Here is a 24,576-nt window from a genome sequence, read left to right as displayed (position 1 = left end):
TATTGTTTCAATGCCATATTTAGCACTTTACTTCTTTCCTCAGGGTGGTTACAAGAGCAGACATCCAATTAAAACACACGGTGCTCAGAACCACAGGCATCTTCTGTATGAGCGCTGGGCTCGCTGGGGGATCTGGTACAAGTATCAGCCTCTGGACCTCATCAGGTAAGCAGCTGCAGAGCAGGAGACCGTCTCCTGGTATGGGTCTTGTACACCTGCCTTTATTTATATACCTGGTCTGCTGTGTGTAATGTTTAAATGTATCAGAAAACATCCCAGTTGTTCCCTTTGCTGCTTGACAGCTGGTCTCTGTTTAGCAGAAATGTCATCTCAGCCCTTTCCCAACCTGTTTCATTTTCTCAGCTAAAAGTGAATAATTAGATCAGAGTTTTTGCTTTATCTCCCTAAACTCCAAATGGGGACACATTAGATCCAAAATGATGTGATTACCAAATGTCCATCAAAGGGAAAAGTGGAGCCTGAACTTTGGCTCATGGTTTTGGGCTTTCTTTAGCAACTTAATTCAAAGTCTTTTCATTCTTACTTGAAAGTTTTTCTACAACTCATTCTATAATTCTTTTTGACTCAAGCTGGTTTACAGACTCTCCCTTTTAGGTTTTGTTTTACTGATTAATTACTTTTGCATCAAGCTGCTTTGAGAAGCTGTAGGTTCTGCCTCTTTAGGGAGTCCTTCGATTTTCTATCCTGTCTGCAGGATTTCTACACACAGCAGTGTTTACTAAAGAAATTCACTAGTTTTCAGATACATTAATTTACCAGTAATATTATCAGCACTGTAACACAAATCCAAAGCCTAAATGAGTCATCATTGCTAATGGATAAAGAGATGCTAGTCTTATTCAATTCTGCATTGGATTTTTCTCACACACATTTTAATGTTCATTTTCAGTCCACAGAAGATGTTGAGGATGCAAATATCTTATGTCTTTTCTGGAAGACAAAGACAATTTCTCAGTCTTTGTCTCCAGCAACAAACTGTAGCCTTCATTTTTAGTTTAAAGTGTTTGACAGCTTCATATCCACTGATTGGTAAAATATAAAGGAATTTTTCTTCTTCTTTAGACAATAAGGCTCATTTTTTGGATACAGTATAAACTAGGAAACACTGCTAGGCAGCTCAAAAATTAGGATTTGTTTCTCAGCCTGAACCGTGAGAGGTTTATTGATCTGTTTCCCATCACAGAGACCTTTCAGTCAGACAGCTTCTTTTCCATTAAGTCACCAAAATCACCTCACAGCAACTCTTACACGCTGAAAGTGCACTGCCGCTTTAATTTAATAGTAATTGTGGACAATGTTTCTTTCTTATTGTCTCTTTTGCTCCCCTCAGGCGCTACTTTGGAGAGAAGATCGGTCTTTACTTTGCGTGGTTGGGCTGGTACACTGGCATGTTAATTCCTGCAGCTCTGGTTGGTGTTTTTGTCTTCCTGTATGGACTCTTCACTATGGACTCCAGCCAAGTCAGGTCAGTCCACTCAAGCAGCCGCAAGCAGATGCCTCTGCTCTCAGAAACTCATAAATATGTTTTCTGATCTCATGTATCAACAGCAAGGAGATTTGTGAAGCCAACAGCACTATCATGTGTCCGATGTGTGAGGAGACCTGTGAGCCATGGACACTGAGTGACAGCTGTGTTTACGCAAAGGTGCATTCATGTTTAACCATCGTCCCTGCATCAGATCATTCTGTGGTGATGTTTCTTTTCCTGGTTCTGCTGGAGGTTTGTTCCTCCCCCACTGCTCAGTGTTTGTTCAGGATTCATCGTGCAATTAACTGAGTTGTATTTGATTTGATGTTGAAGTGAGTCTGATTGAATTGCATGAATTAGTGGTGTTTACCCTTTTTGATAAGTCACCTTGAGATTACCGTTGTGAATTGGCTCCATATGACAATGAAACAGAAAATGGACTTACCTCATTGGTTTATGTTAAGACCTCAGAATCACTGAGAACTAGATTTTATCATAGTCATGTTTGACTTCTTGAACTGAGCAATGTTGGCATTTTATTGAAGAGAAGCTTTTAAAAAAGTTCTTATTTTATATATATATAAATATATTTTTGCAGTTGTAATTGTGTTACTGCGGAAACACTCCAATGCTCTCAGCACAGATGTTGTTTTTGAGCCTTTAAGTTCCTCTTAAGTGTCTCCACTGCTTCCTGTTTGTTAGCTAAACTAATCAGCTTACAGCTTTTATAATTACTCTGCAGATTGAAAAGTGTTGTTTGCCAATCTAACTCTTAAGCTGTTGGTTATTTTACCAAAACTGTTTACTGAGAGAGGCGGAAGATGGGGGGGGGGGGGGGGGGGGGGGGGGGGGGGGGGCAAACATGCTTTGTGCATTGTTTTCATGAATTTGATCAAACAGGTGCAGCAAGGTTAAGGTTGTCTTTCTCAACCATCTGTTGTGCTTTTCTTTATTCTAGGTGACGCGTCTGTTTGATAATGGTGGGACCGTGTTCTTTGCTATCTTCATGGCTATTTGGGGTAGGTTTTGTTGTTTTTTTTTCTCTGCTTGCTATAAATATTCCTGGTGTGCAGATTTGTTTAAACACCAGTCGTGCTTTCAGCGCTCCAAGCACATTAAGTGTTTCAGCTGGGGAATTTTAGCCATGGTGGGAGTTTCACTCTGTAATGTGTCTGTCGGAGGATAAATAATGGTCAGCTCTCTTTCTATGACAGAGCATCTGCATCTGAACTTTCAGCATTGTCCTGATGTAATTAGCTGAATAATTAGCCATCTCCTCACACTAAGATCATCATTTGCCTGTCAGGATTGTAGAATTGCTCAACAGCATTGCTTTATTGCTTTCCTAGAGCTGTATTGTCTCTGTGATGTAGTGTGTGAGTGTGCAGAGACTCAGCCGCATCTGTTTATCCACCAACATGGTAAATAATCACCTGCGCCAGAGGGAGCATTTGGCACACTTTCTCCTCTGTTTGGACTAAATGGAACAGAGGAACGTCCATGTCTGAGTACAGAAACCATCTTTTAGCAAAGTGGACCAAACTCACAGCTGCACCGCTGAACAAGTGCACCTAGGTCACATGTTTCATGCATTTGTGAGATAGACATGAAATAATTGCTATCCTACAGGACTGACTGTAGGCACCTAAAACGGCCGCTTTTCTGTTTCTTTAAACAAAACTGGATCAAGCTATATTAAACTTCTATGTTTTTAACTGTAACAGCTGTCAACATGTTCCTTTTGAAATGATTCAGATCCTGCAGCTTCTGAAGGTCACTGCTCCTTTTGTTCCATCCTGATTGCACCGTATTTATTTAGTTATATGCATTTATTCATGTTTATTATTGAATCATTTTATCTTGATTAAATGTTTGGTCTTAACCCAGATTTGAAAAAAAAATCCAATAATTTTTACTGTTCTAGAATATAGTTTTGGTAATATGGTTATTCCTGCAAAAATACAGGCTGAACAGGAAGTGCTATTGTTAGATAGGATTGCAAATGTTTAAAATCTAAAATAAGGATTTCTGGCTGGGCAGGGTAGTGTAGACGTGCATGGTTGTATAGCTAAGAAGTTCACACCTACCAGCTGAATCATTATGAAGGAAAATGTTCTGTATTTTTCCATCATTTTTGCATTTTAAAAACCAACAGATTCTTTTTTGGGATTTATGTGAAATGCATAGATATCATAGGACAGTATTATTTTTGAACAGTAGAATTGTGTTATCTGTTTCTAAATGCAGTGACTATGAAAAAGTATCAAATACAAGATGATTCCTTATATTAGGGCAATCCTAACACTAATTTTCACAGCAGAATATCTAGAATCGTGTGTAAATAACCGTGTAAGACACAACTTAGGCTGTGTAAATGCTTTAAAGTTAATGTTTGCATAAATCATTTTCATATTTTGAAATTAAAAATGTTTTTGAATGCCAGCTATCCACTTTGGTCTTGGCCCCAAACACTGACTGTTTCAACATGATTAGAAATGTTTTTCTCCAAAATAAGACATATCGAAAAGTTATCTACAATAGGTAAGGTGCTAATTGTTAAAAACCCAATGCAAAAGATTCATTATTGCTTAAAACTGGAAAAGTCAATGATCCGAGGCTGTAGATGCTGTTAATGATGGTTTTTAAGTTGAATGCTGACAGACTAAATAAATGTCAACTGTTGTTGCTTACGAGCATTAAATATGGTATAAAAACACACACCACTGATCAAACACTGCTACAACATAACACAAAATGTATTTTAATGTTAAATAAGTAATAACTTAATAGAGCTGGGTCAGAAATGTACCTTTACAATCTTTCCACCTATGCTGTGTGCACGTGTGTGTGTGTGTGCGTGCGTGCGTGTGTGCGTGTGTGTGTGTGTGTGTGTGTGTGTGTGTGTGTGTGTGTGTGTGTGTGTGTGTGTGTGTGTGTGGATGCATGCATGTATATGTGAGAGTGTTTTTCTTGCTTCCCATCTCAGTGATGGAGCAGCACTCATGCAGCTCGAGTCACTACAGAGACCAGTAACATAGAAAACAATGGCTCCAGACAGGAATCTGCCCACGGAGGGTTCACTTTGAAAGTTTTTCATCACAAAATCACATGATCCGGGTGTTTGAACACTGCAGAAGCAAAGACTTTTAACTGGTGCGATGTGCAGACTGATGGCTGTAATCAGTTTCCGTTATGGGCTGTAAACGCCTTTGCAGCTTCACTCAGGATGTCTGACGATGATGTGCTGTGTTCTTCCACTGTGTCATCATTGAACTGCCCTATGCCCTGTGTGGTACGTATCAAAGTAGATCAATGATGAAGTCCTTATCCCTTCTGTAGCAACCGTATTCCTGGAGTTTTGGAAAAGGAGACGGGCAGAACTGACCTATGACTGGGATCTTATTGACTGGGAAGAGGAGGAGGTACATCGTTAAAGCCTGAATGTGACCTAATATCATATTTTCTTATGTTTTTGCTTCACATAGAGCTTATTAAATAAATTTTTTTCATTCAGGAGGAGCTAAGGCCCCAGTTTGAAGCCAAATACTCCAGGTTGGAGAGAGTTAATCCCATCTCTGGGAAGCCTGAGCCTTTCCAGCCCTTCTCGGACAAACTCAGCCGACTCTTGGTGTCGGTGTCTGGAATATTCTTCATGGTGAGACCTTTGGATTTTCTATAATCACCCGTTTTGAGACTCTGGGTCAGACTGAGCTGGCCTCTCTTCCAAGCCTTGCAACATGTTGGTGTCACATCACCCCCTGCTGGAGAAATAATGTATTTCAATGAGATAGTTTATTTACTTATTATTATTTTTGTATAAGTGAGAAATGTTTTGGTCTTTAGTTGAATTAACATCAAATAGATTTGCTGCACATGAACTAATAAGCTTGTCTTCATCGTTCCCGCCTAGATCTCCCTTGTTCTCACAGCCGTGTTCGCTGTGGTGGTGTTCCGCCTCATCGCCATGGAGAAGTTTGCATCCTTCAACTGGAATTTTGTTAAGAAGAACTGGCAGTTTGCCACTTCTGGCACCGGCGTCTGCATCAACTTCATGATCATCATGTCTCTCAACGTGGTGGGTGTCTGGACAAGCGTCATCTGTCCGACTAATGTTCCGTGTGGCTTCTATTTAGAGATTTGTTCCAGGAGGTGTTCATGAATTATTACCCCCATACACTCATGTTCTGTCATTTTCAAAGGTTTATGAAAAGGTGGCATACCTGCTAACAAATTTAGGTGAGCGTCAAACACTTTTAATGATCACTTCACAGTTATAGATGACTTCTTTTGTTTTCTCTGTTAGTAATTGTTCTTGTTCCTCAGAGCACCCACGCACCGAGTCTGAGTGGGAGAACAGTTTTGCTCTGAAGATGTTTCTGTTCCAGTTTGTGAATTTGAACAGCTCCACCTTTTACATCGCTTTCTTTCTCGGAAGGTAGGTCAGCTGCTACGAAACTTCGCCGTTCCTTTTTCACTGGGAGTTATTTAAAGAATTGTACACAGAAGCCTAAAATCTTTAGTCCTGACCGGGAAATTGTTCTTATGACATTATGTGTCTTTTTATTTCTCCTTTCAGTTTTTTAGTGCTTCTTTCACTGAATTCCACCTATTTTGGTGCTTTCCCTAATTTCCTCAGGTTTGCTGGCAGGCCTGGAAAATACAATAAACTCTTCAATCGATGGAGACTGGAGGAGGTGTGTGGTATTCACAATGATTATTCCAGCCGCCACTGAGCTGATTGTTCTATCCGGGTTTCAGAATTCCCATGTGATTCATCTTTTTAATGATCAGCCTGCATATTTCCAGTTTGAACAATCAATCCTCCCCACAATTACCTGGATTTTCTGTTCTAATGATCAGAAAACAGAAATGGGAGTTAGCCGGTGCAAAGATGGGCTCCTTTCTTCAAATTAGCGGGTGTGAAGCATTGATGTCACGGTAGTTTCTAATTGAAATGTTCTTCACTCAGTGTCACCCCAGCGGCTGTTTGATTGATCTGTGTTTGCAAATGGGAGTCATCATGTTCTTCAAGCAGATCTGGAATAACTTCATGGAGCTTGGTTATCCGTGAGTAAAAAACAAACACTGACGCTAAATGCTGTGGTTTTTAATCATGAAGTTGATTTATTTATCATTTTCTTTTGTTAGAAAATGAAAAAAAAAGTATTATTCTGAAAATTTGCACAAATCCCCCTTATGAAAATATCTCCTGCATTTAAGTATCAGATATAAATGCTGAGAGTTTACGGTAGCTACCTTCTACTGTTTTAGCTTGCTGCAGAACTGGTGGTCTCGTAGAAAAATGAAGAAAGGTGGAGGAGGAGGAGGGCAGAATGTGGAGAATAAAAGTCAGCTTCCACAGTGGGACAAAGACTGGAATCTACAGCCAATGAATGCCCACGGTCTGGTGGATGAATACCTGGAAATGGGTAACACATTTCACTTCTCTGAGCGTGAGGGAAATAACACTCCTGAAAAACTGCCCAAATGAAAGTCGGATTTTCTTTGCCATAGTTCTCCAGTTTGGCTTCACCACCATCTTCGTAGCAGCTTTCCCGCTGGCTCCCCTCCTCGCTCTGCTCAACAACATCATCGAGATTCGTCTGGACGCCTACAAGTTTGTCACTCAGTGGAGGAGACCCATGCCGGCGCGAGCGACAGATATAGGTTTTCACTTAGAGCTTTTGCAGTCTGTGCTATTTTTAAAGTCAGGACACTTTCTCCTGTTTTCTCTCTTTTATTAATCTACCCAGTCCCTCCTCTTCCCTTCTGTTTTGTTCCACCTTTGATGCAAAATTGCAGCTGGAGATAATTCATCATAAATCACAAACTGCACTCCCTCAGAGGGAGCCCTACTAGCTCCTATTTCATACATGTGTAGACTGATTTCTGGGTCACAGGTGGGATAAAGCAGTAAGGACACAATTATGTCACAAATCAGCAAGATTAAAAGATTTTCTTTTTAATCAGTAAAATGTTATATTAACCAGTAATCATTTATCCTATGGAGATGAACCTGTTTTTATCTCCTGGCCTTCTGTGCTGCCATATGTTGCACCTCCTGTGCCGCCTCCTCCTCCAATCGGGCACATTCTATAAAAACAGAGGGTGTGCAGAAATATTTTGAACGTCTCACTGAAATTCCATTTCTGGTTCTTTTTTAAAACACAGAAAAGGTTTCTCTTTACCTTGCAGAAAGTTTCGTTTGCTGACTGCAAAACATCCTCAGAGCTGACGCTGCAAATGGAAATTAGAAGCCAAACACAGAAAGAACATACCAAAGATGTCTCACTGAAATGATCATATGACATGTCAGATTATCACAGATTGAAGGAAAAATCTTTGTAGGTTTAACCTGATATTTACAGTTTGCTCACGTTTCATTGCAGATTATTTGGTTTGTTTAATGCAGATGATGGTCTCTCTAGTAAAACATTTTAAAAGTTGCAGGGAGCGGTGCTTATTTTCTCCCCACTGTCTTTTTTTAACAGAGAACTGACTGATCTTTCTTTTCTGCAGGTATCTGGCACGGGATCCTCGAAGGTATTGGAGTCCTGGCAGTCATCACCAATGCCTTCGTCATCGCCATCACCTCTGACTACATCCCTCGCTTTGTCTACGCCTTCAAATACGGACCCTGCGTGGACAAAGGCCACCACCATGCAGATGAGTAAGTATTTACAGCCTAAAGATAACAATGGCAGTGCGGCTCGTGTTACAGCATGATAACGTCTCCTTCAGGTGCCTGAGAGGCTACATGAACAGCAGCCTGTCTGTGTTTGACATGTGGGATCTGAAGAACAGCAGCAAGGACCGATACTGCAGGTACAGGGACTACAGAGCTCCTCCCTGGAGCTCGGCGCCCTACGAATTCACCCTGCAGTTCTGGCACGTCTTAGCTGCCAGGCTAGCATTCATCATCGTCTTTGAGGTCTGTCGCTGCCTGTTTAATTCATTTATTTATTTTTGTATTTAAAAGCATGCAGCTCAAACTTAATCCCCTCTCAGTGTGTGATTTTTAAATCAGCTTTAATCGTTTTAGCAGCTTTGGATGTTTATTTTGGGTGGGGGGCGGGGCGGGGGGGGGTGCTCTTATTACAGCGAAAGCCTCAGCGCTTTACTGTATGTGTATTAATTAGATTATGTTTTTGGAGAAGATTTTGACTTGTCTGCTGTTTAAAACATATATAAATAGTTTTACTATTACATTGTTTGGTTTTTCTTTTTATTTCAATTGGGGTTGTGTGGAGTGAACATGCATAAACATGATCTCATCTGTTGAAGACTGTGGTCAGAGCAATTTGAGGCCTTTTCTATGGGGACAGTGTTCTGTGAATATACAAATGTATTTTTTTTATTTGTTTAAGTTTTGCAGACACTTAAGGATCAGTTAAAGAGTGAGAAACACATATTCTCTAACCCTAAATTCAATTCAATTCAAATTCAATTCAAAAATACTTTATTGATCCCAGAGGGAAATAATCTACAACCAGCTGCTGACAGACGTAACAATAACAGTCTGTTTGTGTTTGTGCAGCAAATCCTGCAGCATGTAGTTTCTCAACTACAGCATATCACCCATATGCTATGTTGGTTCATCGAGTAGCATGCAGGTGGATAAACAAAGCACTTTGCTTTGTAATCATTGTAACTGTCTGGATGTTTTAGGATTAGACTGGGAAAACTCAGCAGCTAGCTTAATTCTTGAGAATTTTTCCCAGATTTCTGATTTCTTTCTTCTCTGCACATAAAATAAAAATGACTAATAACTATTTCATACAACTTCACAAACATTTAACTATGCATCAAAGCTTTTGTTTGCAGCTTCTCTGCATGCTAACCCGTGTTGTTGCCTCTTTTAGCACCTTGTGTTTGGGATCAAGTCCTTCATTGCGTACCTCATCCCGGACATGCCGAAGGATCTCTGTGATCGCATGAGGAGGGAAAAGTACCTGATGCAGGAGATGATGTATGAAGCAGAACTGGAGCATCTCCAGAAGGAGAGGAAAAAGAACGGGAAACGTTATCACCACGAGTGGCCTTAGTTTTAGTTTCATGTGTTTGCTACGCATCACCTAGCCCTTGGCTCACAGGCACAGCCGCCGCTCTGCCTGCTTATTTATCTCATTCAGCTTTGAGAGTGTGGCTTTGCTCGGCTGATTGATTCTCTACACCAAAGACATTCTCTCCAGCGGCTCTTCCTTAGAGAGCTAAGACCCACGTGTTCTATGTTTTGGTTTCTTGTAGTCCCTCACCCGGCCCCATCTAGCAGGTTGCCCTTGGGTCTGTACTGTGTCATGGCTTCAGTGAACCAAACATTTGCAATTGTAATGTTTACTATGCAGATCAAGGGCTGCAGATCAGCGCTCTTTTGTTTATGGCACCCATCCAGCACTCTCTCTCCCTCTCTGTGTGGCAGCTAGCACTTTGCAGCATGTTTCCCTCCTGTCGCCGTATGTGACTCAGCTCTTGGCGTTTAGTTGTTGCAGAGTAATCCTGGTGATGTGGCTACCAAATAAAACTGATGCTGCTGTAACAGCAGCATCACTGCTGAAGCATGCTGATTGATATTTGCAGATATTTCATCAACTGCAAAGAAAGTGCACCAACAGTGGAAGCACTTAATGTTGAGGATGTTGGCATCCATTCTGTGCGTTTGACAAACAATTCTCTCAAATCTCTAATGTGCATGGTAATCCTGTTTTGTACCTTTTGATAGAAAAACTCCTCATCCTGATGCCTGATTCACGTGTGTGTGTTTGAGTGTGTGTGATATTTTCTGTGCTACTGCTGCATTTGACTGTTTAGAGTTGAGGAAATGTAAACTTTGTGCAAAATTGATTGTGCCTACCATGGAGCTAAATTCTTGTGCATCACAGTTGTGTCACCAACATTTTGCGTAGCCAAATGCAACAAATATTTTCTCTCATTGTTCTCCAGTCTGCTTTGAACACCGTGAACTCTCCTGTTAAGGTTGTTTTGAATATGAGTCACGCTGCAGTACCTACCTATCTCAGCAGGCGGTAACACCATATTGTAACACAAACACCGTGCATCACCCAGGATCCAAAAATCTGCTCTTCCGATCTTCTCTTCTCAGCCTGTTTTTCATTTGCTGTTGGAAGCTCTGAAGTGTGGTTGAAACTTGGAGATCTTGGACATAACTGTGGCTTGGATGTTCAGTTTTGCAAAGAATGTCTGTTCACTGTTTTTAACTCGTAACACAAGAACTGCAAGCTTCTGTTTGTCTATCAAGCACAGATCTGGCTGCTGGCTGAAACCAGGGCTGGAGTCGTTTGCTAGATGCAGCGTTGTGACATTGCCTTTTGTTGTTGTCACTGGGGAAGTCATGGATCAGAACAGCGTGTTTGGGCCCAGAGAACTCAGGAAGAAAGTTCTCATGACTGATATTTGGTCATGAGAGTCAGGGAGGATCAGAAATACTCACACCAGTCAAGCTGAGGAGAGCTGACCAGCACTAATGTGTTTTTACTTATTTGTTAACCAAAACACCAAAGGAGACAGGTTGTATCGGTCAGCTGATGGGAAACGTAAACAATGTTATGCACAGAAAACACAAACGCTGCATAAATGTGACACGCAAAAGTATCAAACATCCTGGACTCATCACACAGCTGTTTACAATTATTATTGTTCTTATTATGCTTTAGTATATTTTTTGTCCTTGAAGTTTTTCATATTTATTTTTGCATTATGTTTATAATTTTTCATCTTCTCATCCTCAGACAGACAAAGTAACGTCCACATTACTCAGGTGTCCTCTGAATGTTTGTCCTCCCAAAGTTTACTAAAAGATGCAATTAATCCTGCTTTCGTTTTAGTCACACACCTTTGTACTGCAGTGCTTTTGCTTGACTGATATGCACACTGTCCTGAACTTTTAAGTTACGCTGCGCTTTGTATATTAAAGCAGAAATCATACAATATATTCATACGGTGCCCTTCATGGAAACCTGCAGGTCATCATGAATAAATGATGCTTTCAGGTCTTTCAGTCCCACCACTTATGGTTTCATTGCTTTTAAATCAGTGCTTAAAAGTTTTCCGAGTATCTTCCTGTTATGTGAACATAAAAAATCTATGCATGTTATCCTTGAATGCTACATTTATTTGATCAGAAACAGATGTAAATGTGCATTTGTACTGTAGAGTATGCACGTCTTAACAGCTGCTTTCAGCGGAGCTCACTTCTGTAAAGGTGTTAACAGCGTCTTCAACATATCACCTCAGATTCTGGCAGCATTGATCATTTCTGGACTGGATTTTATACTGAAGGAACATTTTCTAAATGACAGCTCGGACTCCACACTGCTGAACGTCATCAGTTCTGGAGATTCACGGAGAGTTCGAATGTGAACTGGGAACAGTAACGATGTAAAGCTATTTAACCCTGAGGGGAGACCGGTGGTTTTAATGAATAACTAACGGCATAATCATGGATGTCTGACTCGCTCTGCTACTAATCATTTCCAAATGGATCTTTATTAGTAAACCTTCAATGTTAATGCTGCACAGTGGTTGAAAAGTGGTTCTGAAAAGCCTTCCACCATTGGCAAAAGCACAATATGAGTGTTGTATGAGTAACAATGGTGTGACCTTGCACATATCTGAAAAAGCTGTCTGCGGAGATGAGAAGCTTCCTGTTGTATGCCACGTCTCCTGTTGGGATTGTGTAGTTGATGTGGAAGCACAGTGACGTCAGCTCATGGATTTACTTGTTTAATGGGATGATATGAGTCGTGACATGAATAGCTTTGTTTACTTCATTCCTGTTTACATGTAAAAACAGTTAAATGTACAAACAATGATGTAACATAAAATACTTTGGATATCACTCTTTTCTGTAATAAATCATGGATTGTAACTTTTAAGTTAGGCCTCAACTCTTCATTTTATTTCCTACTGTCGAAGAGCAAAACGCGGGAGCAGTAATGCTTTTTCCTGTGTTTATTTTAAAGGGGACAACGAATGCAGTTTATCAGCAATCTAAAAGAGTGCTTTGAATCTATAAGAAGCCTAAGAATTTTTCTTTTGGCTTTCATCTGTCCCAGGAGCCCTGATACAGGCCATTCTAACGTCCTAAATCAGCCTTGCTGTGAAAAAAGTTGTTTACCGCTCCCACTTGGCCAGGACATGAATATGCTAATGAGCTGCTTGCTGATTGGTTGGTGTAAACCAGAAGGCCTTAGAAACTGGAGACTATAAATTGGAGCAACGTCTTCCTGCAGTGTCCGTGAGGGCACATGGGGTTGGTTAGCGTTCCTCCCATAGATATGTATATAAACACGTGTTTGTATACATATCTATGGTTCCTCCTACGTCCATCACAGCAGTGGGTGGGGTTTGAGCGGGTGAGTTTGACCGACTTCCATGGAGGTTTGTTAAGATGAACGGCTCTCTGCAGGGACTCGGCTCTCATCATTCACTTTGAAAACCCGTTCAAAAGATTTGATTCGTTCGTTTGATTCGTTCGTTAACGTCACATCACTAGTCGGTAGCCGTTTCCCCTCAGACTGGCTTGAGAGACAGCAGGAAGCACACCACATGTTGCCGATCTCATCATTTCTCTGTTCTTTACAGGTTAGTGGGTTACGTAATTTGCAAATGTGTGATACTTATGATCTCTATGTTAACTTAAAGTGCCGACCGACCGCATACTTTTTGATGTAGCCGTTCTTTGTGCGGTTTCACAACCGTTGGAAGTATCACACTCAGTATGCTAATGCGTTAGCCGTGTGTGCTAACGTAGTTAACCACGAACATTGAAGGTGTGCAGAGTTGCTGTTCCTCTTGATTTAGTTTAGCTCTCCAGATAAATTGTTTGGTTAGGCTTGTTGAGTGTGTTCTGTGATTTGATTACATGTTAAGGTACAAAAAGGGTGCTAGAATCTGCTACACCAGTCATTTTTTCTATGGGTTACCATTGGGTCAACATTAAAACAAAGACATTACGTTAAGCAGTCATTTATGTCAAGTCTGTATGACTAGAAATGTGTGTTAATAAATAACAAGTAAATCGAATTGACCATTAGGCAATAAATATACAAAAATATGTAGCTTCTGTACATTTGGTTAACAGGGTATTTGAATTGTGTGAAAAGATAATTACTCGGTTGTAATTTTGGAGTATGATGTGTGAATTGTTCCTGAGAGCAGATGAAAACTCATGGTTAATTGAGTAGAATGAAAATATGTTGTATTAATAAATCATTTCTCTGTTCTTTACAGAACAAATTTAATCCTGTGACAGGACTCAGGCTTGAGACTTGTTACACAAACAAGAAGAAAAAGTTGGTTTAGATTCTTTGTCACCTTTGAAGACATGACATATTTTTGAGGTTACAATTGTTTTATAGGCCACACAAAACATGTTCATGACGTTCTTGTCACAGAATTGCACTCACATGAAGCAGTTTCAGACGTTTTATTCTTGACAGCTTCAGTAACTTCCAGAGTGAGCCATTTCAGGGCTCTGTCACTTTAGGAAAACAAGTTGGAGCTGGCCACGCCCACTTATCCCTTGACCAGGCTGCTATAGACTGAGAAGCTCCAAAATCTGGGAGTGGCTTGGAGTAGAGCTGCTTCTCCCTCAGCCAGGAGAGCAGTTGTTCTGTTTGTGACATCCCAAACAGGGAGTTTTGGAAACCGCTAATTTTAGCCACATAATTACTAAAACCAAACATTGACAGAAAAGGAATGGATACGTTTTTTTTGTTGTTGTTTTTTTCAAATTTGGAGTGTTTAAAGGTGGTAGAGACTCACATAGCAGCACAAAATATATCCCCTTTAATTAAATGTTTAAAATTGAGCAAAAATGTAGTGTGGTGAGCTTGTTGCCAACACACACTTTTATAATCAAGATTTGACTAAAACAACTATGACTCCATTGTTTCTCAACAGACAGGGTGAATATGTTCCTTCATGGAGTGCTACGCCTTTACCGTTAACTTTTTTAGCTTAAGTCCAAGAATAGAATAAAGCCCTTTTAGCCTTTTAAAGTTCAACTAAATCTGCTTCTGATGCAAACTGAAGCCCACCCCGAGTGCACACACACTGTTTTCTTCTTTTCTTTTTGCAGTTTTTTTCAAACCACAAGACCTTCTTGCCTAAGAGTGTTCATATAACACATTGTTAAAAGATTGTGTTTCTGTAAGAAACCGTCTGTGCCTCGGTTTTCCCACCACATTATTACCGTCTGAAACATGGCCGGCGCTGTTGAGAGCTTTTCCATCCATCTCATGTCACTCAACACAACCTTTCATTTTTGGGGTCAGATCTAATAATTCCAGATGAAACGCACAAAAAAATGAGTTTAATTAGATTTTTCATACCTAAGTTATTCCCTCTGTTTAGTCTCCTGCTGAAGTATTTCCTTTCACCTCTTTGACCAACAGACATCATATAATTAGGTAACGTGGTTTCATGTTTTTACTGCTGGATTCAGAGAAAATACATTTGTTTAATTACTATTATTGCTCTTTATTAAGACAAGCAGAACCATTTATAAAATCCATGCAGATAGATCTAATAAACCTATACAAACAGGCATTAACATTTACATAACAGTAAATAAAAACGTTGGCTACCTTTTTAATATTTTGCAGAGCTCAGCTGATCAAGGCGTAAGTGATGAATTTTAATCTAAACATTGTAATTGAATGAAAGTAAAGGAGCATTTTCCTGGGATCTGTTTTATATATAAAGAAGGAAGTCCAGGTTTAATCTGGATTGTGTCCTCTGGCTGTGGTGCACATCCTGCATCCATTAGTGGTTGTTCTGCAGGGCCCCAAAGTAAAACCTTCAGGTCTGTCTGACACTAAAACAGCAGCCGTGTTTCTCACATTTTAACTGAGCAGTTTTCCAAATCAGACACCATTCCGACCTCAGCCTCGTGCATCGAGGATCCTAGCCGTCTTCCTACTCAGCCGAACCGCAGACGCCTCCGAGTGTGGCTGGTGTCACAATGCTGCACATCGAGGATGATCTGTTGGGGCTCAGAGGCTGCAGTCATTAATCCGACAGCACTGATGTGTAAACAGGAAAGGCAGAAGAGGACAAAAGAGTCACATCACAGACCAGATGAGCAGATTAGTCAGACCAGGAGAGCTGCTCCAGGTGTCTACGAGCAGTTTTCTATTCCCCTGGCATGAGTATCCATAAGTGAGGTGGAATCCGTCTCACTTTGCTGAATATTATTTTCCATGAGATTAAAGTTTGAGGTTCTGTGTGAGACATCTTGGAAGTAAGCTGGATTCCAGTTTCACATTGTAGATTTGAGGAGTAACTGGCTGTGTGTGTGTAGGGTTTGAAATTTGTCAAGAAAGCAACGAGCCAAATCCTTAACATTGAAGCAAAGATCCACAAAGTAAAACAAAAAGATTGTGCACTTCATTCCTCTGCTTGTGATGATGTTGATTATTATCAACAGACTCATGGATAATACATGCTGTTTTCTTTTTAACAGGCATAAGACATACTAAGCAGTTTTGCTTGCATTTAGCACCCCCTAGGGTCCATTATTATTTGTGGTGAAACCGAAAATGAAATGTATCTCCTCGTTAATCTTTTCAACACCTTAATCTAACAACTGAAATGTCTCCTCAGTCTTCATTGGTGTCTAGAGGAGGGAGTCATCACTAAATTAAACAAATCACCTGTTTACCAGTGTTACATACTAAGCAGAGGATCTGTAAAAGATCTGCTTAATAGTTAGGCAACACAAGAAAACATCATTTTATTTTACAAATAAATTATACAATCTCTTAATAAGAATATTAAAGGTGTGGAACTCATTTAATCAACACATTTACAGTGGTTTCTAGTAGGAGTAAAAGCCCGGTAAGTCGTACTCTGGGGAACGAAAGCACCGGTGCACCATTTTCAGGAACTAAAAATAAGCCACATCACAGCTGAGCTTCAGGCGGCAAGATCTAGAGTCTTATTTCCTGATATTTGGACACCTTGCCTCGGATTAAATAACAGCAACGTAACTCTACTACTAACAACGCTTGTGTTTTATCTCCACAAATAACACCAGCTTGGAGGAGTTCTGATGTGTGGTGGAGTTACTAATGCTAATGGTTAGCGTCTACTAGTCGAGATATTGTATTTTCTCTTCTGCTCTTTGGGTATTACTGATTTTTTACCAGAATTATTTGTGAATACTGGTATGCACATTTCATATTAGAATATCCAAATGTTAAAGTTAAATTATCTAATATTTAAATTTAAAACTTCCTCAGAGAAGAAATTATTTAGATAAATGCTTCAAATTTAATAAGGCTTATTAAATATAAAATATCCCAAAAACTAAACATTTACTGTTATGTGAAAACTGTGACAGGAAGTTTTACCCTCGTTAAAACTTTACCGTATCTTTATTACTGCTTCTGTGTAAAACATTTTAGTCCTTTTCATTAAGTTAAGATGTGAAAGCACATCTGGTACTTTTAATTACACCGGTCAGGAACATAGAGCTGTTTGTTAGCTTTAATGAGGTATTTGCCAACCAAAACACACTGAACACCAAATTATTTTATGCAAATTTTAAAAATGATTATTTAAAACTGCTAAATATGAAAAAATGTTTTTGTGCACATGAATAATGCATCGTGCAGTGCAGCTGGTGAAGACAGTGGTGCTCCAGGCCTGAAGGTAGAAAACCCAGATATGATGTGTAAGGAGCAGCAGGATGAGCTGACCTGAGAATACCTCCTGCAATCAGAAGCAGCCGGTTGGGTGGAAGATCTGACAATTAATTTTAAAGAAAGACTCAGTCGGATTCTCAGCTGCAGAAAAATACTAATGAGAAAGTCAGTTTGATGCATCATGTCTGAATTATATTTATTGAAAAGTCCTGCCGCAGTTATGAAGAAAATAAGCTGTTTCAGAGCAAAGTATCACCACGTCATGCAGAACATTTCTATGACCTCTATTTACCATATAAATAACATTAAGAAGTTATGCTGGCATGTTTTTGTTTGTGTGCTTCTCTTGCTGAAGAAAACAAACTAAACACAAATTAACGTGGCCTCTTCATGAAAAAATTGTGAAAGTTATACTCAATAAACGTGTCAACGTGTGTTTTTGCTGCAAATGCTACGATGAAAATCAGAGGTAAAAAGAGCAGTTCCTGTTTCCCACACTAAATCACACCAAACAGAGGCAGCTACCTCCCAGTGGGGATTTTTTATTTATCTCCATGTGGAATTTAACTCCCACTTGACTGCTGGAGATGAGACATCTGTGTGTCCAGAGTTGGACAAAGTCCCTGTTCACAGACTTGACCTATGACCCCTTTTCCCGAGTGGGTAACGGACCAGAAAATCCCTCAGAGCTCAAACTACAAACTGGTTTCTATGCATTTCTCTAATTATTCCCTTTCTTTTTATTCTAGTCAGCTAATTTTGAAACTATCCTTTGATGAAATTGCCTGATTACTTTCTTTAGTTTTGTCTTTTCTGGTTCTGGTTTCTGGTGAATCTCAAACCTTTATATTTTGCAGATGAACAAAGTTTCTACCTTTACTCACAAAACACAAATGAAGTCCAGACAGAAGAAGAACAACCTGATTTCCTCCATAGCTAAGTATCAAAAGCAACAAAATGATTGTATGGTGTGTTTTCTCAGCTGGGACTCTAAATAAAACTACCTAAAGCTGTTTGTGACCTTTAACATGTTAATTCTGGTGGTGGTTGTGCAAGTACAGTTTTTAAAATGTCAGTGGCTTTATGGGGGTAAGAAAGCTTCAGAATCTTTAGAATTTTTGTTTTTAAAAGAAAATATGCTTCAAGATATTTGCATTGCTGCTGCATTCAATTATGTCTTATTTGGATTGTGGCTTTTGGCTTTAACCCTGTCAACTACCTCCATAGAGTTTAGCTGAATAATAGATTTTAAAATATAAATCATTTAAAAACCAAATAGCCAATGCATGAATGTCTTTTACATCTTGAAATGTATTTCTTTTTGAACTGTTAACGAACAAAACTCTGTATTTAAATTGTTCCACGTTTCCTTTCCTGGATCTTTGTTGATCCAGCTGTTGATTAGCAGAGTTCTTCAGCTTTGGAAAAGGGCAAAGGTCATTTGTTACCTCACTCCTCCAGTCAGAGTCTCGGGGGTGTTTTGGCCCCATTTTCTGTGTTAAACCCACATCCATCATTGCAGGAGATTTAAAAACTCATAATGAGCACGGAGTCCGTAACGTTTGAGTTAATGTTTCTGCAGCCTCCCACTCAGCCTGCAGGACCTCCACCTCCCACTCCATCGGATCAGTTGGAGGGGAATGCATCATCATCCAAAAGGCTTCTGTCCAAACATCAAACCCTACACACACACACACACACACACACACACACACACACACAGTAGAGGATCAACAGGAACATCCCATTGTTGTTACATGTGTTGCTCCATCTGCTTTGAGGCCGACTCACCCTGCAGCCCCTCTTGTGCCCCAGCCAGCAGCTCACCTCCGACTCTGAGTGTTTATGCTGAGAAAGTCTATTTATTCAGGTGGGAGACTCAAGAAAAGAAAACAAAAAGGAGAAAGTCAGCATGCAGGAATATCTCCAGCTACTTCGGATTGCAAATTTTATTCAACACCGGGTTCAGAAGTAAAACTGTGGTTGAAAAATAAACACAAATCTGATGACTCAGCAGCTTTGGTGGGAAAAGTTAAGGATGCGTGTTTACAGATTTTGTTTTGATTGCAGCTTATTTCCATAAATGTATAAATTATTCAGACCAAGATCCTGTTACACTTGTTTTTTCTGCATGACACCATGATGACCCCAACAGAATAACAAATACATCTCAAGAACGTGACTCAGAACCATCAGTGCTGCAGCTGTGTGTGTGTTAAACAAACTTGTGAGTGTTCATGAGAAGGAAGCCATGTGCCCTGCTCAAGAGCAAATTGTCTTCAGGGGCGTTACTGTGGAGAGCAAAAGTGTAATTGTAAACCATCTATGTTTGTAATAGATTCAATTATGTTTGTAACGTGAACTTTTCACCCAACAGCAGCTTCTCCTCGCCTCTGCAGGGGATTTCAGCTTTTCAGTGTGTGTTTTCTAACCTGCTGATACGCTTCTATAGCTGCTGGATCAGCAAACAGACCGATGCAGTTAGCGTCCAAATGTGCATGAACCCAAACAGGATGGAGGTGCCAAATAAAGAAGCCAAATACTCAGCTTTAAAGAGAGGAAAAGGGAACAAACAAGAAGATTGGATTTATTACTCAGAAATCTAGTGTTAAAGGGCAGAAAAATAAAGTAATTAACAGTCAAGCACAACAAAGAAGATAAACAGCTCTTTGATCTGGTGTAACAAAAACACTAGTTTCTCCCTTAAAGATTTCTTGTTTGTCAGATGTATTTGTTTCAGACCAGCAAACAAATCTCATTATCAGACAAAGATAGCCTGAGTGAGTAAATGACGGTTTCATATATAAATGCTCCAAATTACCTTTGCATTACCTCCTTAAAACATTCTTTTTACCATGTAATCAAGGGTCACAAGAAGCTGGTGTTCATCTTCAGCAGTTAAAGGTGAGATATAGGAGGCACCCTGGACAGGTCTCAAGTCTATCACACAAAGAGACAGAAATTCATTCACACCCAGGGGAAAGACCATAGGTGCATTTGGACTGTAGGAATCTTTTGTAGTTCTTATCACTTTTTCAGGAACCAGCCAGTTTTTGCGTGCATTCAGACAGATGGAAACTGGGAACGCTTCTCCTCCGTTAACCATTTTAGCTCCTACTCATGAGTAGCTTCTCAACGTTATGTTTTTGGTCCATGAGAGGGAACCAGAGAACCCAGGGACAACATGGGAGAACATGGAAGCACCACATACTTATTTTACTTATTTGGTAAAATAAAAAATACAGTCAATAGATAATTTTACTTTGAAATTTTCTGTGAAAGCAAAGATCAGCTCATCTGCCTTCAATTAATAGTCCTGTTGATCTCAGTAGTGTCCTTCAGGGCTGCAGGATCCCCTGATCCAAAAAATAGTAGCTGCAATGATGTTTTAGCTGCAACATTGTGGGGACATGACTAAAAAGCATTTCTGTATATTTCTGCCTGAGCAGCTGCTCCTGTCTGCCTGTTTCCATGTTTCCATACTGTATTTAAAGCTGGTTTTAAGATGTTTAGCAGCTCTCTGATTGCATAGATTTCCATGTCTGCTGACCCTTTCCTGACATATGATGCTGCTTTTATCCTGCTGGTCTACTGACCTCACTTGAGAAAACGTATTAAACATTAACAATATGACTTAGTCACTGAAAGCTTCTTTCACCATTTCAGGTTAACGTTTTCTCTGTCTTTGTGTGAGATGATATTTTTTGTCGGTGATTTATCTAATAATAGTTCGAAACCATCTAGATGGTGTTTCGTACCAACAAAAACCCATTCCAGATATTGTATGCATGCATGAAGGAGTGGATAAAACTGAGCTCTGTGTTTAAAGGTCTCCATATGTTTGCAGTTTTTCTTGCTAACAAACTGAGAGTCATAACTGAGACCACCCTGGGAAAGATGCAATTATCTCAGGCAGGGTGTGCTGTGGAGAGGACTGTAGCCCAGGGGACTCTCCCTAATGAAATCACCTGACTGGAGTCATCAAAATCAGCACTAACCACACTCTCACCATCTGGCATTAAAAATAAACAGCTAAGTAGCTGAAGACATGACAGAGTTTATTTACACCAGAAAAGTACATCCATTCATACCTGAAACCTTGTTTCTAAAGTGAAAAGATGGTATGATGTCAAAAACAAAATAAAAAATACTTGCAATCATTGTGAGTTTGTGAGCAAAAACTTTGATTTTTATTTTCTATTTTTAAAATGTGCAAATATTAAATGTCAGAATAAAATTTCTGTTGTATTTTAAACATGGATTTGCCTTTTTGAGACAAAAACATGTTAAAATAAGTCAACAATAAATTCAAGAAAACTAAGTTTTATTTGACATCATCTTTGAGCAAATGCTGAAGCGTTCAGATGGAAACCGAGCAGAATTAGTGATAGCTATTGTTTAATTTTTAGTTTGATTTAGTTTCGTGGACATTAAACAATAATATTCTGTTTCAGAATTATCGTCAGTGGCTACTTTTGATATTATATCTGTATGTCAGTCATGTGAATGTAAAACTGCAAAGAATAATGGTCTATCGGGGCGACGGTGGCACAGGAGTTAAGTGCTCGCCCCGTAATCGGAAGGTTGCAGGTTCGAGCCCCGCTCAGTCTGTCGCTGTCGTTGTGTCCTTGGGCAAGACACTTAACCCACCTTGCCTGCTGGTTGTGGTCGGAGGGACCGGTGGCGCCAGTGCTCGGCAGCCTCGCCTCTGTCAGTGCGCCCCAGGGCAGCTGTGGCTATGATGTAGCTCATCCCCACCAGTGTGTGAATGTGTGAATGACTGATTGTGTTGTAAAGCACCTTGGGGGGTTCCAGGACCCTAATGGTAAATGGCCTGTATTTGATATAGCGCCTTCTAGAGTCCTGGGACCCCCCAAGGCCCTAGAAGGCGCTATATCAAATACAGGCCATTTACCATTTATAAAACAAAAATGCATGAAAATGTGAATAATTATTTTGCATAAATGGACAGATGGTGTTAATATCTTCATTGTCTCATCCTTAAATCAGCCCAGCTGCTCTCACTCAGTAATCACTTCTCCGTGGTTCCTTCACTCATTTTTCAGATCCCATTCATGCATCCAGCCTGTGATTTTAACACTGTTTTCTCCTTTTCACGTGTTCTGATGTTCTCATTTATTTGTTAATTTTACTCTCATTTCACTGGTGTCTCTAGAGGGGGCAGAGTAGCAGCTGCCCCTTGATAAAATCATCCAGTCACCATAGCCTCTCCATGTGTGAATTTGTACATTTGGTTTATCAAAACAGTATTCTTTATCCAAACAACTCATAGATTTACAAGTCATGTGCATACCTCTTAATTTCAATTAGAAATGGTAAAATGGACTTGATATTTGTTTTGTATTAATATTAAAGCATTTGTGAAAATATTATGCTGAAACGTCTACTGTGCATTTGATTTTATATAATTTCAGCATGATGAAGAGAATTTGTAGAAAAAAACTCAAGAGACAAAAAATTCCAAATAAAAGAAAATGTTATTGCACCTTGTTGTTGTTGTTGTTGTTGTTGTTGTTGTTGTCGTAAGATCACTCAGGATGTTTTCCATTCCCACACTGATCCATTGTCTTGAATGCGACTCTCAAACTGCAAATATTTTGGAGGTGAGAAAAAAGAACATATTTAAAATGTTTTGTCTAAATGTTTAACTGAAGCTGTTAGTTTTCATTGAATCTGGAGAAATTTGATGACAAGCTGACCTCTGATGAGTGTTTTTTGAGATTTGTGTATTTTATACACATGCACTGATGACAAAATAGTGAACTTTTCTTGAGACAATAAACTCTATCCTCCCGCTGGAACCTCATACCACACTGTTTCCCTCATCATTAAACCCGCTGCAATTAAAGTGGCACTGTGTAAGTTTCCTGGCAATAGGGAGCAGCATACATACATTTCAGGGTAGTTTTACTCCATAGGTAAATATTGTTACCTGTGGAGCAGAAAGCATGCAACCTCGACGTGACTCCTCAGGCTTTAGTGGTCCTTTAGTTAATTCCATCGAGAGGATGCAATGTTGATGCTAGTTTTCCTGATCTGCTCGGGGTCCTGCACCTGCCGATGACGTCATCATACTACAGCAATATACCGCATATATTGCATCTCTTTTTTGATTCTGCTCTTTCACATATGTTTTTGAAACTAAAAAGAACTACAGCATGGAATTAGAGATACGACACAGCAAGAACACACCTAAGATGTTTTTGAAAGAGTTTAGCAGTTTTGTTGTTAAATCTGTGTTTCTTTCTACCTAAATCTTTTTGAACGTGGTAACGTAACTTACATAAGTCACACGTCCAGCCAATCATGTGATGTCACTGACAAGCACAGGACCCCGAGCCATTCAGAAGGAAATAGCATCTAATATGGTGTCCCCCATAGTTGCTAGACCTGCACCCTACTTCAGACCTGATTTTTATGGTTATATGGTACGAAGCCACCAATATCTTTCAACCACTGGACATCACTTTATTTATTTTCAACAACGTTGACAAACATTTCCAGGGATTAAAAATACACGTTGTCTCTTTAAGCATTTCACTTTATTCATTTGTTTGCAAATGCAAGTCTTATTTCTACAGATAAAGTTTAAAGAAGTAAAATAGACTAATGCTTCCACTTTCAGTTGGTCTGAGCTCATAAGGGAAATTTACAAAAGTGAATTTGTCATTGTGTGGAAATGATGGGTGCTGAGATGCAGTTTGTCCTATTCTCTAGAAAGTGTGTCTGGACGATATTGGTTGATACAATTCTCTATTTGTTCTAATCTTAAGGAGGAAACATGAAATTATTTATATTACATGATACATTTGCTTAAAAGTCATATTTTCTGAATTCTGGTGTTACTAATAATAAATCATTTAAGGGGAAAGCAGCCTAAATACTCCAAGGGGCCTCTGGTAGCCCCTCGCTCTTTACTGCTGCTGACGGGGTCTGTGTAACATGAGTCAGGATGAAAAGTGCGTGCTGGATCTGACTCCCAGTCCAGATGCTGCCGGCTGAAGGAGGCGCATGATGGATCCCGTCCTACTGCTGCTCATCCTGCTCACATCTCCAGCGCTCTGCTCGGCTGTCTACTCCGGGCCCCTCCAGCCGGAGATCTCCAACGGGACGTTCCACCACTTCTTCGTGCCGGACGGGGACTACGATGAGACTGTGGATCCGGAGCAGTGCCAGATGCTGTTTAGGTTCTCCGACGTGTATCCGTGCGTGCCTTTGGAGGAGAGCGACGCAGCGGTGCGGGATGACTTCATCATCAGCAAGCTGCAGGCGGAGGACGCGGCGCGGCTGCTGGAGAACATCGGGCGCACCGTAGCGCACGACCTGGACGGAGAGGACAGCTACGGGAAGTTTCTCCGCAGAGAGATCTCCCAGATCAGCGAGGCCTTCACCAGCGTG

At 40.1% G+C, this 24,576-nt stretch overlaps 2 protein-coding genes across 5 annotated transcripts in view; both read left to right on the top strand.

The window, feature by feature from the left end:
* Nucleotides 1–9,703, top strand: part of ano3 (anoctamin 3) — a 38,531-nt gene extending 28,828 nt beyond the window's left edge. For all 4 annotated transcript variants that reach the window (XM_015964259.3, XM_015964258.3, XM_015964257.3 and 1 more), the window contains exons 10-25: nucleotides 44–165; nucleotides 1,352–1,486; nucleotides 1,570–1,666; nucleotides 2,448–2,508; nucleotides 4,829–4,911; nucleotides 5,004–5,144; nucleotides 5,400–5,564; nucleotides 5,689–5,725; nucleotides 5,813–5,924; nucleotides 6,126–6,183; nucleotides 6,459–6,556; nucleotides 6,761–6,918; nucleotides 7,004–7,156; nucleotides 8,009–8,159; nucleotides 8,231–8,420; nucleotides 9,352–9,703. In XM_015964259.3, the coding sequence (XP_015819745.1) occupies nucleotides 44–165; nucleotides 1,352–1,486; nucleotides 1,570–1,666; nucleotides 2,448–2,508; nucleotides 4,829–4,911; nucleotides 5,004–5,144; nucleotides 5,400–5,564; nucleotides 5,689–5,725; nucleotides 5,813–5,924; nucleotides 6,126–6,183; nucleotides 6,459–6,556; nucleotides 6,761–6,918; nucleotides 7,004–7,156; nucleotides 8,009–8,159; nucleotides 8,231–8,420; nucleotides 9,352–9,534 (1,944 nt within the window). In that variant the 3' untranslated portion in view covers nucleotides 9,535–9,703. The remainder of the gene's footprint in view (nucleotides 1–43; nucleotides 166–1,351; nucleotides 1,487–1,569; nucleotides 1,667–2,447; nucleotides 2,509–4,828; nucleotides 4,912–5,003; nucleotides 5,145–5,399; nucleotides 5,565–5,688; nucleotides 5,726–5,812; nucleotides 5,925–6,125; nucleotides 6,184–6,458; nucleotides 6,557–6,760; nucleotides 6,919–7,003; nucleotides 7,157–8,008; nucleotides 8,160–8,230; nucleotides 8,421–9,351) is intronic.
* A 14,442-nt stretch (nucleotides 9,704–24,145) lies between these two features.
* The window catches only part of fibina (fin bud initiation factor a), a 1,121-nt gene continuing 690 nt past the window's right edge, over nucleotides 24,146–24,576 (top strand). The window contains exon 1 of the mRNA XM_015964256.3: nucleotides 24,146–24,576. This exon is cut by the window's right edge and continues 690 nt beyond it. Within this exon, the coding sequence (XP_015819742.1) occupies nucleotides 24,190–24,576 (387 nt within the window). The 5' untranslated portion in view covers nucleotides 24,146–24,189.

Source organism: Nothobranchius furzeri, chromosome 4, assembly GCF_043380555.1.
Source record: "Nothobranchius furzeri strain GRZ-AD chromosome 4, NfurGRZ-RIMD1, whole genome shotgun sequence".
NCBI classification, from domain to species: Eukaryota; Metazoa; Chordata; class Actinopteri; order Cyprinodontiformes; family Nothobranchiidae; genus Nothobranchius; species Nothobranchius furzeri.
Note: the sequence above shows the minus strand (reverse complement) of the source record. Positions and strands in the feature narration are given on the sequence as shown.